Source organism: Ailuropoda melanoleuca, chromosome 10 (assembly GCF_002007445.2).
Source record: "Ailuropoda melanoleuca isolate Jingjing chromosome 10, ASM200744v2, whole genome shotgun sequence".
NCBI classification, from domain to species: domain Eukaryota; kingdom Metazoa; phylum Chordata; class Mammalia; order Carnivora; family Ursidae; genus Ailuropoda; species Ailuropoda melanoleuca.
The window spans coordinates 21,600,355-21,617,000 of NC_048227.1; the positions used below are offsets into that span (position 1 = coordinate 21,600,355).

Here is a 16,646-nt window from a genome sequence, read left to right on the forward strand (position 1 = left end):
GCACCACCACCTCTGCCCTTGACCTTAATATGCCACAAATTCACTTTGTACTTCATTTAAATATTAATTTGGGATTAAATCAACCTTGAAACATGGCAGAAGGAAATTTTGCTCACTTTGTCCATAATTCTACTACACTCTCATAACATTTATTGTCCTTTTGTGACCTTGAACTCTGCATCCATATACATGGCTGTTTTTCTTTCATGAAATAGCCAGGGTGTTCTTCGTGATAACATATAATCCGTGTAAAAATAATTTTCAACAGTAACAAGAAAGTAAAAGTCTCCTGAAACTCCTACCTCAATAAAAATAAGTATGATTATGGGCACCTGGATGGCTCAGTCGGTTAAGCAGTCAACTCTTGATTTTTGGCTCAGGTCATGATCTCAGCATCCTGGGATCGAGGATCCTTGGGCTCCCTGGTCAACAGGGAGAATGCTTCTCCTTCTGCGTCTACCTCTCCTCCCACCCCTCACTCATGTTCATTCTCTATCTCTCTCCCAAATAAACAAATAAAACCTTTTAAAAAAAATAAGTAAACTACAGCGGGTAGCTTTCATATGGTTGAATATGAACAGAAATGCAATTTTCTATATTTTTGACTTAGGTCTTACACAGATTTTCACATTTCTGGGATCGCCTTAACAATGGTTTTATTATGCTGTGCCTATCGAGGTATAGTTAAGTGTGCTTCCTAACCATTACCAGTAAAGAAGGTGATAAAGTCACCTAGTATAACATCACCTCTGTATCAAAACATGAGAACTGTTCATGTTGTAACACCTGAAGTTTTATGAACAGTATATTCCTGTCAGAAGTGTGCACGCAAGCGTACCAGGCAATACTGAAATGGCCACTGGGGGGCAGCAGAGTGAAGTGAAAGAAAGCTGTCACAGCCTCTAGGTTCTCCAAATTCTGCAGCTCTCTTTCCCAGGGGCTCAGCTTGAGAGACAGAGGCATGCGCCTGAACAGTGCTTCTCAAAGCACTGTGGTCCTTGACCAGCCACAAGACCCAGAACCTTGTTAGAAATGCAGATTCTCAGGCCCTGCCCCAGTCCTCCTGAACCAGAAACCCTGAGCATGAGGGCCAGCAACCAGTATTTTAACAAACCCTCTAGGTGACTCTGATGCACTCTCTGGTCTGAGAAGTACTGAGCTAGGTGATCCCAAAGGGTACTCTCATCTCTTAATTGTGTGGGACTTTCTTCTTGGCCAGGGCAGCCACCGCTATGCCTGTGGCTTTAAAATACATTCATTTTCTGATGTTTGGTTTGAGTTGGCTTGGGAGGGATCATTTTCCTTGAAAAGAAAAACATGCACTGGTCAAGATCATGATGACTATTCCAATGTCAAATGGGGTCAGGGATTTTACAGTTATGTGTGAACAACTACTGTGTAATTATTGATGGCGTTATCAAAATTTTCCTTTTTTAAAAATTTTAAGTAGGCTCCACACCCAACCTGGAACTCGAACTCACAGCCCTGAGATCAAGAGTTGCAGGCTCTACTGTCTGAGCCATTCAGGTGCTCCAAATTTTAATACTGTTCTCACATCATTTTTTCAGTTAAAAAAAAAAATGAAAAGGCCCAAAAATATAAGAGAAGCCAGGCAGAATTGACACTTTAAGGGAAGAAAGGAGAGAGAGCTGGAGGGAGAGGGGAATTGAGAAAGTCTGTCTGTGCCAGTTTGCCCAGAACTTTGCTCTAGGAACTCAGTAAATATACTCTAGCCCAGTGCCCTCAACCCTGGCTGCACTGGAATCACATGAGGAGCCTTTAGAACATACCATTCCCAGGCCACACCCCTGAGAAATACCCCGAGAATCTCCGGGGACAGAGCGGGTGGGGTACTACAAATGCAGAGCCAGGTTTGAGAACCCTGCGTCATCTCCTTCTGTTCCAAGCATGGTCGCTGGACCAGCTGCTTCAGCATTGCTTGGAAGCTTGTTGGAAGTGCAGTCTTCAGGGGTGCCTGGGCAGCTCAGATGGTTAAGTGTTTGCCTTCAGCTCAGGTCCTGATCCCAGGGTTGTGGGCTCAAACTCCATGTCACGCTCCCTGCTCAGTGGGGAGTCTGCTTCTCCCCCTCCCTCTGCCGCTCCCCCTGCTTGTGCTCTCGCTCTCTCCCTCAAATAAATAAATAAAATCTTTACTAAAAACAAGAAGTACAGTCTCCACACAGGTCTGCACTCAGATCCACAGAATCGAATTCCACATTGAAGATCCCAAGCAATCCTCATGCACAGTTAAGTTCAAGGGGCCAACTCTGTATTTTGATCTATCCCAGGTTTTCCCTTACAGCTTTATGTTGTTTCTTCCCATTTTAAGCTCATCCCAGGATTTGGCATGCCATCTGCTGTGGCTGGACCTAGACCCTGATGAAGCCTACGTGTTTTCTCTCAAAGGTCAGGCAAGACTTTGCTCCCTATTTCTCCGGCCGTTTCCCCAGGGCCCTGCACTCCATCGCACCTTCTGAACACCAGCCTGGAAGCCCCTCAGATGGCTGCACTTGATCATCTGGTGAAGGAGGACTTGGGCCACTGCAGCGTCCAGCAAATCCAGGTCATCGTAGAAACAGACCAGCAGCCCCAGCCTGTGTGGGAAGATAAGGGTGCTTGCAGGGGGCTCAGAGTTGGGGGCCACAACCACAGCCCCGTCCCACACAGAACCAAGAGTCATGGTCAGAGCAGCTACTGCACGCCAGGGATTGTGCTGAGCCCCGTACCCGATCATCCATCATAGCAGCCCTACGAGGTGAATGCTCTTATTAGCCCCATTTCACAGAAGGGCAAACACACTCCGAGCAGCCATGTTAGTTGCCCAAGACAAGTAGTGGAGCCAGGACTTAAATCTAGACCCATCCAACTATACCATCTCTCTCCCCAGGGCCGTCAGGGACACAAGGAAAGTGTGATGCTGAGTCAGCCACAGGGAACTCCCCATTTTCCACATGGAGATAAAGGGTTGGCCCACCCTGAGGGATTCTCTGAGGCAGATTATGTCCAGGATGGTTTACAACCTACATCCCCAGATGATGATGACCTCAAAAGGAAAGAAAAAGACAGGAAGCAGGACAGTGTAAGGGCAGAGGTGGGATTTGAACCCTGGTCTAGCTGGGAGTACTCTACTTAGTAGTTAAGAGCACAAATTAGGCCAACAAGAGTTTGAAGCCCACCTGCATGGGATGTTTGATCCAATAAGTTACTTAACTTCTCTGCAAGGCTGCTGCACACACAATTGAGCAGTCCACACTGTGTACTACTGTACAGGGTGACCCTGTCTCTCTGGGCTCTTAATAAAAGGGAGGTTGGCTTTGTTCATCATAGCGCATCACAATAAATATGATGAACGGAGGAATCAGGAGGACTGTGGGAGTTCAGTGAGCCTCACCAACTGACGAGCATATTACCTGGTGGATACCAGGCACTCCTTCATTAATAGACGCTCCTAGAGTTAGTGTGAAATCTATTCAATTCGGCATGGCAGGACCACCTGGCTGACCACGCTCTGCCTTGATCAACCCTCTCAGAAAGACACTGACATGCTCAGACATGTCCACAAGAGTGCAATCGGGTCAGCAGAAGGATTTGAAAATGTGTCAGATGAGAAAAGACTCAGGGGACGTGAAGACGGAATATTAATAACCACGTTAAGAATAACTAATATTTCTTGAGCACTTATTATGTGTCAGGTGTGCATAATCCTTACAAGGACCTGAATGAGGTAGGCAGATTATTACCTCCCATTTTACAGATGGGGAAACAGAGGCACAGAGAGGTGAACTGATACAGCCAAAACCACACAACTTGTAAGTGGCAAAGCCAGGAAAGAAGGTGTAATAGTTTCATATAAGAACGTTCTCTACAAGTGACTCTTCGATGAAATTTAAGATGACACCGTAACACGTGCCCCTGAGAGACGGAGAGATGGTGAGACAGTGCTCACCACTCCTCCCTCCCGCTAACATCCAAACCCTTTCTGGGATCACCAAGTACACAGCTCCTGGCCCTCCCCGCTGGAAATCACTCCTGGAGGATCATGTTACAAACACTAAATTCTAGAGCTGACCTCATCTGTGGATTCCCCCACCTGAGAATCTGGATAACAAGAGGTTCACAAATATGGGCACCCAAAAGCTCTCTCCAATCATCAACCCGCCCTAATGGAAATAACACATTGACCCTGGAATGGACAGAGAACTGAGTATTTAAGACATTCTAATTCCAGGCTCAGAGCTGGAATCTTAGCACTTGATAAGGTTGCATAAAATGCGTGGCACAGGAGAGGCCCAGAAAGAATTTGTTCCACCTCACCCCCACTTCATAACTGCTTCAAAGAGTGTTTCTTTGGGGAGATGCCTCCCCTCATGTGCACAGAGACATGGGGCTATTTAAAAAGATGGACCAGCCACCTCTCTTCCCTCCCAGGATCCCTGTGGCTCAGACAAAGCTGGTGCTTCAATCACATTTTGGGAAACCACTCGGAGGACCCGGAGCTCCTGCGCCTTGCCTGTGGATGGTGGATGTATTCCTCATATCAAAGCTGGAGGAGCTGATCTTCTCCAGAAACGCCTGGGCCAGTTCAGGCGTGATGTCATAAACCGTGTCCAGTTGCTTGGTGGCATTGTCATAGCTGATAAACAGCCCAATCTGGTGGACAAGGACAGGAAGAACGGTGAGGAGGGCTGACATGGCCCCGAGCAGCCCCACCCTGGTGGTCTGCACTGTGCCACATCTCAGAGACTCGGAGATGCCCAGTTCCCATCGTCACTGATTCCTCAATGGTCTGTCACAACTGTTTTGGTTTCCTCTTCAACCCAACTACTATTTAGGAAAGTGTTGTATTTTAGTATCTGAACCATTGAACTCTTTGAAAGCTACTGTTTGCACATTTCTTTGTGGATTTGTTATATGAAGGTCAGAGAATGTGGTTCCCAAATGTTGCACTTTGGGGCATCAGGTTTTTTTTTAAGTAGATGAATGAGTTTACACATGGGCCTTGGGTGATGAAAAAGAGTGTGTGCTCCCTTGGTAAGATACAAATATAGAAAAAGATATACATAAATTCAACTTTATTAAACATACCATTCAGATTCTTTCTATCCTTGTTCATTTTCTGCCTAGGTGTCCGAGGGTGTCAAGCTGAAGTCTACTATCTTCCTATGCACTGTTATTCTGCTCATGAAGTTGTCTCTCCCTTGTGGATTCTACTCTTTGTCCATACAAAATTCCCCCTTAGAGTTGGTACTCTGTGGCTTCACCTCCCTTCACTACACTTTTAGAAGATGAAGGAAAGTTGCAAATGACCTCTTGATCTTAGAAACTCCTCCCCAGGAGTACAGCTTCCTAACAATTTAATCTCCATCTAACTTCCAGAAGTTCGCTCAATAGTGGGAGGGTAAAATTGAGGTTTAATCCATTTTATAACTGAGGATTATAACATTGAAAGATGTTTGAAATAGTCTCAGCCTCCTAGGTAAAAAGAAGAACCTAGATATGTCAACCGTACTTCAATTAAAATTTTTTTAATTTTTTTCTTAAAAAGAAGCAGCTGGTTCTGCCTCCAGTTTCATAATAAGCAGACACTGTTGGATCAACTAGCCCTTGAGCGAGCCAGTCATTTGATACAAACACTTCTCTCACTGACCAGGAGAAAGTCAAGACACACATGATAAAAACTGGAGGCAAGCCCCAGAGTCTTTATGAATGCCTCCCTGTTGGGGAGGCTGCATTCCAGAATCATGATGCCCAAGGGACTTTAGTGTCACTGGGTCAACATCAGGAGGACAGAGACAGGCTGACCAGTGAGTGCAAGTAACCTCAGAACTCGTACATTTTTCAACTGTAAACTCTACCATTAAAATCCAGTCATTGTTCATGCTGAAATAGCTATCAATAGAAGTAGCTATAAATAGAAGTCGCTATAAATAGAAGTCGCTAGTAATCTGTGATTCGTTTGATTTGGGTTTATGCTTCCAAGGACTGGAAACTCTGTAGCTATTGTCCTTGGCCTTTCTTGAATACAAAAATACCCTAAAATGATTTTTGGTTCACAGCCAACATTTTCTTTACATCATGTTGCTTCACATCAGAGCTATCTTGGTTGTCTGCAATTCTTGTTCTTTTCTTGGCTCATCTACTCTAAACACAATCTGATGACCAACCATTTGAGGCTTCATCCCAAGAGTTTTCTTCAGACACTCGAGATATATTGGCCGAGGTCGGTATCCAATTTTCCAGGGCACCTTGACTGGCTGGCTGAACATGAGAGGTTTAGAATACACCTTTCCCCAGATGGCTTAGTGACAGGGATGTGGAAATTCACATTTCCCACTCACTTACTTCTACAGGACTAATTTTCACAATTTCTTCAAATGACAGGTGAACCATATATCTGCCCAAAATCCATAAGTTTTCTGCACTGACCCATGAAACAGAGTTATCTGAAAAAAATAAATAAATGGAGAAATACGTAAATACATACATACATACATACATATTTCTGCCTGGTATGTGATAGTCAAAACCATCTTTGATGTCAGGACGTCCTTCTTATGTTCATTCATTCATTCAACAACCATTCATGGACAGCCTCCTACCTACGAGATGGTACATTACACATAGACAATCACAGATGCCAGCCACCTGAGGCTTTGTTCTTCAGCAACATGGTCCCTGGACCAGCAGCACCAGGTCCACCTGGGAACTTATTAAAAATGTAGATTATTTGGGGGCACCTGTGTGGTGTGGTCAGTTAGTGGCCAACTCTTGATTTCGGCTCAGGTCATGATTTTGGGGTCATGGGATCAAGCCCTGCATCGAGCTCTGCGCTCAGTGTGGAGTCTGCTATGTCTCCCCCCACCCCCGCTTCTTCCCACCCTGCTCACACTTGCTCTCTCTCTCTCTCTAAAATAAATAAATAAATAAAATCTTAAAAAGAAAATATTCCTTTAACAAACACAGACTATTTCTTAATAGTTTAGATCACAAAATACAGTTTTACTTTTAGTTACTAAATAATCTGGCAACTTGAAATATATATGACTCCCTTTTATTACTACAATTATCAGCCTTATTGATTAGCACTAGGTTACTGTATTTGAGCCAAACCAACTACTCATCCTTCCTCATATGCACCCCAAATGTTCTCCAAATCTTCACTCCCGTGCGTCCTTCTCATCAGCTAGAATGCCTTTGCCCTAACTCTTCTGCTCCGAACTCCTATCTTCAAACTTGAGCTCAAACATTTCCTCTTCCCTCTAAAGCCTTGTCTTGTCTCCTCAGCCATCAGTAATTTCTCCCTCCCCTGAATTCCCAGAAGACTCTCTCACTCTGTTCAGGCATTTGAATTGCTCGTCAGCGGGAAGTCCGTGGGACTTCAAGAACAATCATGTCCAGGCTCCATTTGGACATCACATGTCACTAAGCTAGAATCGGCCCCCATTGCCTCCAGTCCTTCAGTAAAAGGTTTTTACACACAACAACATTGTGTTGGTGGCATTTTGGGGAAATTGAAGAAGCAGGGGAACATTTACAGGGTACAGTGACTCCATCACCAAGAGTTGTTGCAAAAAGCCAGGGGCAATGACTCTCATGCCCAGATGAGATGGTGAAGTCAGCTGCTGTATATGGGCTGGGTCACAAGAGCAACAGAATGCTTCCCCACCCCAGAAGTCAGAGCTACTGGGGTGAGCACTGGTAAATGCCCTAGGATCCCCTAGATGAGACGAAGACTCTGGACATTCGACTTGGTTATTAGAAGGGCTGGTCCCAGAAGGCTAGAGAACTGGGCGGGTGTGGGCACAGGAGGCAACAACTAAATTCATCAAGAACCAAGCTGAGTTGTTAATTTTAAATTAATTTTAAAGCATAAACTATATTTCTGCAGACCAAAGATCCCAAAGATTGGGATCTTTTTAACACCCAAAGTATTCCCAGTTACCTCGAGGAACTTCGTGAAAAATAAAAAGCTTAAAGTCCAAGTAGAATTCGTTTTAATTCACTTTAGTATAATAATGAAACATAGCATACAGGAATTTTAGAAGGAAAGTCTGTCTCTAATCAAATTCTGACGATAAGGACTTAGGGAAGTCTAGAAGCTGAGTGGCTCTCTCAGGGTTACACAGTGTGAGATTCAGATTTCTGGAGGCCGTAAATATGCATCAGGCAGAGGGAATTCTTTTTTTTTTTTAATTTTTTTTAAAAGATTTTATTTATTTATTTGACAGAGATAGAGATAGCCAGCGAGAGAGGGAACACAAGCAAGGGGAGTGGGAAAGGAAGAAGCAGGCTCATAGCAGAGGAGCCTGATGTGGGGCTCGATCCCATAATGCCAGGATCACGCCCTGAGCTGAAGGCAGACGCTTAACCGCTGTGCCACCCAGGCGCCCCAGGCAGAGGGATTTCTGCTATGCACTGAAGACATTGATTATTCTGTTGCTGAATTCTCCTTATACACGTATCTCAGAGCTTAATTCCAGGAAGAGGATTGATTGGCCCTCACTACACTCCAATCCCACGGGCTTCCTTTATGTTTCCCCAAAACACTGAGCTCGTTCCCACCCCAGGACCTCTGCGTTTGCTGTTCCTTTGCCTGCAATACCCTTTCCCCAGAGCCTCCCAGGACCCATTCCATTTCTCATTTCGGTCTCAATTCAAACGTCAGGTCCTCTCTGATTCCTTAGTCCAGAGGTTGGCAAACTACAGCCCACCAGCCAAATCCAGCCAACCACCTGCTTTCGTAGATGGAGCAAACTTGGTTTTTACACTTTTAAATAGTTGGAAGTAAAATCAAAAAAAGACAATTTGTGGCATGTGACAATTATGAAATACCAATTTCAGGGCCCATAAACAAGGCTCTGCTGGGACACAGCCACGCCTGCTCATATGTTGTCAATATCCGTTTTAGCACAGAACATCAGAGTTTGTTTGTTTTTTTTAAAGATTTTATTTATTTATTTCACAGAGAGAGAGACAGCCAGTGAGAGAGGGAACACAGGCAAGGAGAGCAGGAGAGGAAGAAGCAGGCTCCCAGCGGAGGAGCCTGATGCGGGGCTCGATCCCAGGACCCCGGGATCATGCCCTGAGCCGAAGGCAGATGCCCAACGACTGAGCCACCCAGGTGCCCCAGAACATCAGAGTTGATTCATTGAGCCAGACTACAGACCCGCGAGCCTAAGATATTTACTCTGACCCTTTATAGAAAACAATGGCCAAGCCCTGTTCTGATTGAAAGCACTAAGCCTTTCCATGGCATTTATCCATTTTATTTTATTCATAGCACTTACTGGTACCTGAACCTTCTCTCTCAATCTCTCTTTCTCCTTCATTTGCTGGTTTAAAACTTTTCTCCACCTACCCTCCCCCCAAAAAACAAGAGCTCTATGAGAACAGACACTTTGTCTTATTTTCTCTGTATCTCCAGGGGCTGACACACGGTAGGATTTGGTAAGTATTTAAAAACTTTATTCTGTTTACACAACTTACATTAAAAACTCAATGAATTGAAGCCATCTAGGACATTGTCTGCATTACTCATCTACACAGTCATTCTTTTCTTTTTTTTTTCAATTGCAGTAAACATAACATAAAGTTTACTAACTTAACCGTTTGTAAGTGGATGATTCCGTGGTATTAAGTATATTCACTTCGCCATGCAACCACCAACACCGTCCTCCTCCAGAACATTTTCATCTCACAAAACCAAAACTGTCCCCAAGAAACAACAACTCCCCCGTTCCTCCTCCCCCCAGGCCCTGGCAACCACCATTCCTACTTTCCAGCTCCATGGATTTCACCCCTCTAATACACATTTGTAAAATAAATGAGTCTTGACCTACTTCTGCCTTGGCTGCCAGGAAACTTCACACTAAATTTCTGTGCTTTATTGCCTAGATTTCCTTTTAAAAATTTATTGCATCCCACTTTAATCCAGATTTATGATGCAGATTTTTGAACTTGAAACCTTACTGTAAAGGTTGTCTTTGACTCCAAGACACTGTCATTATTTACGCTCCACTTATGAACGAGGACAGCCCATTGATTGCAAGAAGAAGCGGAATCCTTATTTTGGAGACTTGAATGTGTGGGAAGTGTATGGATGGAATAGGGTATGTGGTTTTTGGTGTTTTTTTAAAGATTTTATTTATTTGGGGCACCTGGGTGGCTCAGTTGCTTAAGTGTACCTCTCCCTCTGCCCCTTCCCCCCTCCCCTGCTCATGCTCGTTCTCACTCTCTCTCTCTCTCACATCAAACCCTCTCAGAAGGTGGGAAGGACGGGTAAAAACCAGAAATGACAATAAAATAAAATACCTATTTTCAGAAAGGAAGCATCACTTTTAAGGATGGACTTCCCCTGAAAAGTGATCCCACCTCAAAGCCCAGGCTCACCAGTAGCGTTGGAGGACGTCTGCAAAATCCCAGTCATCCAGGAGTAGAGAGCTCTTTGGGAATGAGCCGAGGTTTGGTCGTAGAGATCTTTGAACACCGCAGATCTAAATGAGGAACACGGTCGTCAATTAAGGAACAAACAGGTGAAGGACTTGAGACAGGGTCAAAACAGCCAATGGGACCCAAAGCTGTCTTGTGTTAAAAAGCCTTCCCACTCCCTTGCTACGTGCAGCTACTGTCCCATTTCTCCTTTGTCCTTAGTATCTAAATACTTTCCAAAGAGGGCTCTCCACTTCCTCACCTCTTGGTCACTTCTTTTTTTGTTTTTTGGTTTTTTATCTTTTAAGATTTTATTTATTTGCAAGAGAGCATGAGTGGGGGTGAGAGGCAGAGGGAGAAGGAAAAGCAGGCTCCCCACTGAGCAGGGAGCCTGATGCAGGGCTCGATCCCAGGACCCTGAGATCATGACCTGAGCCAAAGGCAAACGCTTAACCAACTGAGCCACCCAGGAGCCCCTCCTCTTTTTTTGTAACAGCTTTATGGAGATATAATTCCCATGCCATACAATTCACCCATTGAAAATGTACAATTCTCTGTTCCCAGAGTTGTGCGACCATCACCACATTCAACTTTAGAACATTTTAGCACCTCAAAAAGAAACACCAAACCCTTTAGGTACCACCCTCCAACTCCTAGTCACCCCAACCCCTAAAACTACTAATTTACTTTGTCTTCATAGATTTGCCTATTCCAGACATTTCAGATACATGGAAGGATGTGATAGGTCATCTTTGTGACTGGCTTCTTTCACTTGGCATCATGTTTCCTATGTCCACACATGTTGGATCATGCATCAGCACTTCATTCATGGCCTTTTTACAGCCAAATACTATTCCATGGCCTGTACCCACCACATTTTATCTATTAAACAAGGTCCAGTTGATGGACCTCTGGGTTGTTTCCACCTTTGGTCTATTATGAATAATGCTGCTATAAACATTCATGTGCCAGTTTTTGTGCAGATAGACATTTTCATTTCTCTTGAGTAGATACTCAGGAGCGGAATTGCTGAGTTAGATGATAATTCTGCACTCGGTCTTTCGAGGAACTGCCAGACTGTTGTCCAAAGAGACTGCATGATTTCACATTCTCACCAACAGTATATGAGGGTGCTGATTTCTCAATACCCTCACCAACACTGGTAGTATCTGACATTCCGGGTTTTGGGTTTTTTTTTTAAATTTTTGTTTAAATTCCAGTTAACTAATATACAGTGTAAAATTAGCTTCAGGTGTACAATCTAGTGATTCAACACCTCCATACAACACCCAGTGCTCATCACAAGTGCATGCCTTAATCCCCATCACCTATTTAACCCATCCCCCCCACCTCTCCTCTGATAACTATCAGGTTGTTCTCTGCAGTTAAGAGTCTATTTCTTAGTTTGCCTCTTCTCTCTTTTTTCCCTTTGCTCATTTGTTTTGTTTAAATTCCACATATGAGTGAAATCATACGGTATTTGTCTTTCTCTGCCTAACTTATTTCACTTAGCATAATACTCTCTTGTTCCATCCATGTCATTGCAAGCGGCAAGATTTTGTTCTTTTTTATGGCTGAGTAATATTCCATTTTATATAGATAGATAGATAGATAGATAGATAGATAGATAGATAGATAGATGATAGATAGATAGATAGATACGTAGATACATAGATATATCATATATATAATGATCACACCTTCTTTATCCACTCATCAACTGATGGGCATTTTGGTGGTTTCCATAATTTGGCTATTGTAGATACTGCTGCTATAAACATTGGGGTGCATGTATCCCTTCAAATTAGTATTTTTGTATTCTTTGGGTAAATACATAGCAGTGCAATGAGTCACTACAAAGGAAAAAAACCAAGTACAGAATAGTACCAGTGGGGTACAGATAATGGCGAAATTATGAGGATTGTTCCAGAATGGCTAACATTTGGGAGGCACCATTTTAATCAAAACATCTCTAAACTCTGTAGGTGTTAAGCTCTGCTCCAGACCTCACATGTTAACCTGCACCCCTTGCTTCCTCCCCTCTGCCATATATTATCTCCGAGGTGGGGAGATGGGTTCATGGGCTGAAGAAGCACTCACAGGTTCTTGAAAGCATCCTCACGCAGGTCCCAGGGGAGCTTCTCTGTGATGTCTGGCTGCAGAAGGCTGCCTGAGGAGCCCCTCAGCACCCTGCCCAGGATCTCCACACACTCCAGGGCGTTCAGCACCTGGAAACACCTCTCCAGTGTGACGAGAAACAGGCTGCGGTTCACGCCAGGGCTCTGCAAGGCTTGTTTCCGGATCTCTCCCAAGTCAATAACAAGGTCTTCCAGCTCCTAAAGTAAAGAAAGAAGCTAGGGTTGTCTTATGAGAGGCCTCTAGATTTGGAAGCCCTGGGAGGAGCCCAGGGTACCTTAGCAGTGGGGAAATTCAGAGCCACTGTTTAACACCACACTGCTCTGTCAAAACTTCTAGAACTTTCTATCTCTTACAGAACAAAGCCGAGGGCTTCACCTGCCTCACCCACGCTAGGCAACTTCCCACTCTCCAGCTGTACACCATGACTCATACCTCAGGTGCATGCCTGAGCAGGAATTCCCTCCCCACCTCCTTCCTCTGGTGAAATCCAGCTCATCCCTCATGGATAAGCTCAACTGTCATCACCTTCTTGGTGAAATCTTCTCAAATGCCCTCCTACTTTAGCCTAATCAAATCTCTCTCCACTAAGCACTCCCAAGAGCACCTTGAGCCAAACTCCATGATGCATTAGAGATGCTTATGGCCTGTCTTTCTTCCGTGCCAATGGTTCTCAACCCTGGCTGCACATCAGACTCACTGGGGAGGTGATCCCAGCACCACCATACAGAGTCTGATTTAACTGGTCTTTGGTGGAGCCCAGGCAGCTGACTATAGTGTGCAGCAGGGGTTGAGCCAGAAAAGTCCTTGACACCAAGCCCATGTGCCTAGTGGAATGCTTGGTACCCAGGAAACAGTGAGAAAGCCTGTTTGGATGGATGGATGGATGGATGGATGGATGAATGAATGAAAAAATAGATGAATGAATGAATGGCTCTTTTGAACCACAGAACCCAGGAATGCTGACAGGGCTTAGTCACAATTTGATTGGCACCTGTCTTTCACCCAGAACACACTGCAAACATAATAACCACCATTGACTGAGAAATGACCACACACTCAACAAATGTTATATGCTATTATTATCTCAAAATTGTAGGTGATGAAAACAAAAGATAGAATAAGCAACCCGCCCAAACTTACACAGAGCTAAGATCTGAAACATGTGTATCTGCATCCAAGCCCACACTTGTAACCATGACCCACTGCTTCCTAACTTCAGCCATTTACTCTCAGGGGCTAAACAGCGTAGTGGTTAAGAATGCAGCTCAGGTGTTCTGCACCAGAGGTTTCTGGATAGAATTTAGAGCATCTGTGAACATTGGAGGAGACTGCACCTTCATTTTACTGCCATAGAACTCACTCCCAGCATTTCCTTCAGGAATGAATGTAGACAATAAGCCACCAAAGCACTGATAGGACCTTGGATCTGTCATCAGTAGAAATCAGACACTTTCATAACGCATTACAGTTGTCACAGATACCTTGAAATCTCCTTAATAATCAATACCTCCTCAAAATTACAGAAGCTATTTAACTCAGAGCTAAATCTTGTTATTGGATGTGTTAAGCACATCAATGACTATACTCCAAATGTGTTTGTTTTATGTATTTTGATAAATGTCTTTCAATAGAATTGGCTTCCTTTATAATCCCTTTGTTTTATTTTATAGATTTTTCACAAGTTATTCTGAGAGGGGGCCCTCACTAGATGGGCTTCACTAGATGCCAGAAGGACCCACAGCTGGAGCCAGGAGCCCAGGTTCCAACCTCAGATCTGCCACTTTCGAGCTGTGTGATGCAAGGTTATTCATTCAACCTCTCCAATCCCATTTCCTTATCTGACTATTGAAATAGTAAGATTATTATTGTCCTTATCTCAGAAGGTCCTGGAAGGGATTTAATCGGTCCATGCATGGTAAACCTCTAGAAAACTGTTGGCAAACTATGCTTCACAGGCCAAATGTGGCTCGCGGCCTGTTTTTGTGAATAAAGTTTTATTGGAACACATCCATGCCCATTCATTTAACTGTCACCTATGGTTGCTTTCCTGCTACAACAGCAGAGTTGAGTAGTTGTGACAGAGAATACGTGGTGTGCAAAGAATAAAATATTTAGTATTGCGTCCTTTACAGAAATGGCTTCCTGACCATTCCCTTAGAATAACACCTGACACATAGTAAACCCTCAAGAAGCATTAATCAATATCAATTTCATAGACCAGCATCTTCATTTTTGTCATATCTTTGCACTGCCTTTACTATTATTTACCTCATACTTTTTTTTTAAACCAACTTTTTTTTTAACTCAAATTCATTTCAAAAGGAAACATTACATCTCTACCAAACTCGCAGGTTGGATGTACCCATTCTATTTTAATTACAGACACTAAAGTAAGTCTGTGACTACTAAAATGTTTACGTGGTTCAACTCCTTCTAGGAAACACTGTTCCCCACATTAAAGTGTCTCTAAACCTCACCTTTCTGGGTCTCAAGGATTTTCTGGTTCTCATAGACCTTGCTCTGTGACACTCTTTGATCACCAACTTTGTTTTGTGGAAATTTGTCTATTTCTGTCTTTTTTCTACCCCCTAGACTGTAAACTCCTTAAGGGCAGGGGTAGTGTTTCATCTTTGAACCCAGTGTCCACTGATGCATTGTAATCATTCATGGATGTTTACCAAGCCAAACTATTAGAAGCTCCTCGGCGCCCTCATTTCTTAGTTCCCATAAGAATATATACTATAAGGCTCTTCATTTGAACTTTGGAAAAAGTAAGTGAGAAAACCAAGGTCTGCAAGCTCCTGGGGGGTTTGTGAAGGGAGAAGGAGGGAGGAAGACATAAGCTGAATTCAACTCAACAAATATCAACTGGCCCAGGATTTCCCCTACTCCCAGGGTGCCCAGAACACCTCACCAAGAGGTCCTTCTTGTCTTCTAAGAGGCATTTCATGGCGGTGTGGAACTGCTGAGCATCCGTTTCCCTCAGGTCCTCCAGCAGCTTCTGGGGCTGGTACAGACGCTGCTCCAAGTGGTTTTCCACGGCTGCCTGAATATGGGATGTTGAGAAGAGTCAGTGAGGACAGGACAGGAGCATGTGGTCAGCACCACGGCCAGCAGCCCAGCCAGGCCACCTACTTCCCTGCAGAGCCCACCAGCTGGCAGCTAGCGGACATGTTTGGTTTGGCTGGCTCCACAATTTTTCATTAGATGCCAACATTTCAAAGTCAGGGGATTCCCCACAAAAATTCAGACTTCCAACTTCTCTTGGAAAACACAAAGATTTGGCAACAGTAGGCATATCCCCTTCCTGGTGGTAATAGCAGGCCAAGGGGCAGCTGTTCCCTGTAATTACGTTCCTATTCACCACCCACCCAGCCAGCCGATTTCCCCATGGCCTGCCTGGCCCTAGAGGCGAATGGGGTTTTAAGTCCAGAGCAGTTGGCCTCTAAGAAGTTTACCACCCCCAGACTGGCACTGCTCAAACCCTCTCCCACGCCCCCAAGCTACCAGCCGTAGAAGCAAAATTCAGGCAGCATGAATAAACTCCCTCTTGGCATGCCCTCCAAAGTGAGGAGGAGAGAACAGCAGCCTCTCCTAAAAGAGATTACCTCTGCTGTCTGAGGAATTATGTCCTAAATCTCCGTTAAATAAAGATGCTCTAGAAAGGCAGCATGTTGTGATGTCATGAGCAAAAGGTGGGCTCTAGAACCAGACAACCACGGGAACATCCCCACTTTGCCACTGACTAGCTGTGTGGCCTGGGACAAGTCACTTACTAGGATTGGCAGATATAACACAGGATGCCCACTTAAAGTTGAATTGCAGTTAAGCTGTGAATAATTTTTCAGCATAAGTATGTCCCAAATATTGCATGGGACATACACTAAAAAAATTATTCATTGTTCATCTGCAAATCAAATTTAACTAGGAGCACTGTACTTTTTTTTAAGCAACCTCTACACCCAACATAGAACTCAAACCCACAACCCCAAGATCCAGAGACGCATGCCACCCCGATTGAGCCAGCCAGGTGCCCTGGGAATACGGTATTTTTACTTGCTAAATGGGCAACACTACTT

At 44.2% G+C, this 16,646-nt stretch overlaps 1 protein-coding gene across 3 annotated transcripts in view; it reads right to left on the minus strand.

Annotated features, from left to right (window-relative positions):
• OTOA (otoancorin) overlaps nucleotides 1–16,646 on the minus strand; it is a 73,458-nt gene that overhangs the window by 45,723 nt on the left and 11,089 nt on the right. For all 3 annotated transcript variants that reach the window (XM_034670265.1, XM_034670263.1, XM_034670264.1), the window contains exons 7-12: nucleotides 15,482–15,613; nucleotides 12,529–12,764; nucleotides 10,390–10,493; nucleotides 6,343–6,443; nucleotides 4,511–4,650; nucleotides 2,471–2,594 (exon numbers count right to left, since the gene is read on the minus strand). In XM_034670265.1, coding sequence (XP_034526156.1) covers nucleotides 2,471–2,594; nucleotides 4,511–4,650; nucleotides 6,343–6,443; nucleotides 10,390–10,493; nucleotides 12,529–12,764; nucleotides 15,482–15,613 — 837 coding nt within the window. The remainder of the gene's footprint in view (nucleotides 1–2,470; nucleotides 2,595–4,510; nucleotides 4,651–6,342; nucleotides 6,444–10,389; nucleotides 10,494–12,528; nucleotides 12,765–15,481; nucleotides 15,614–16,646) is intronic.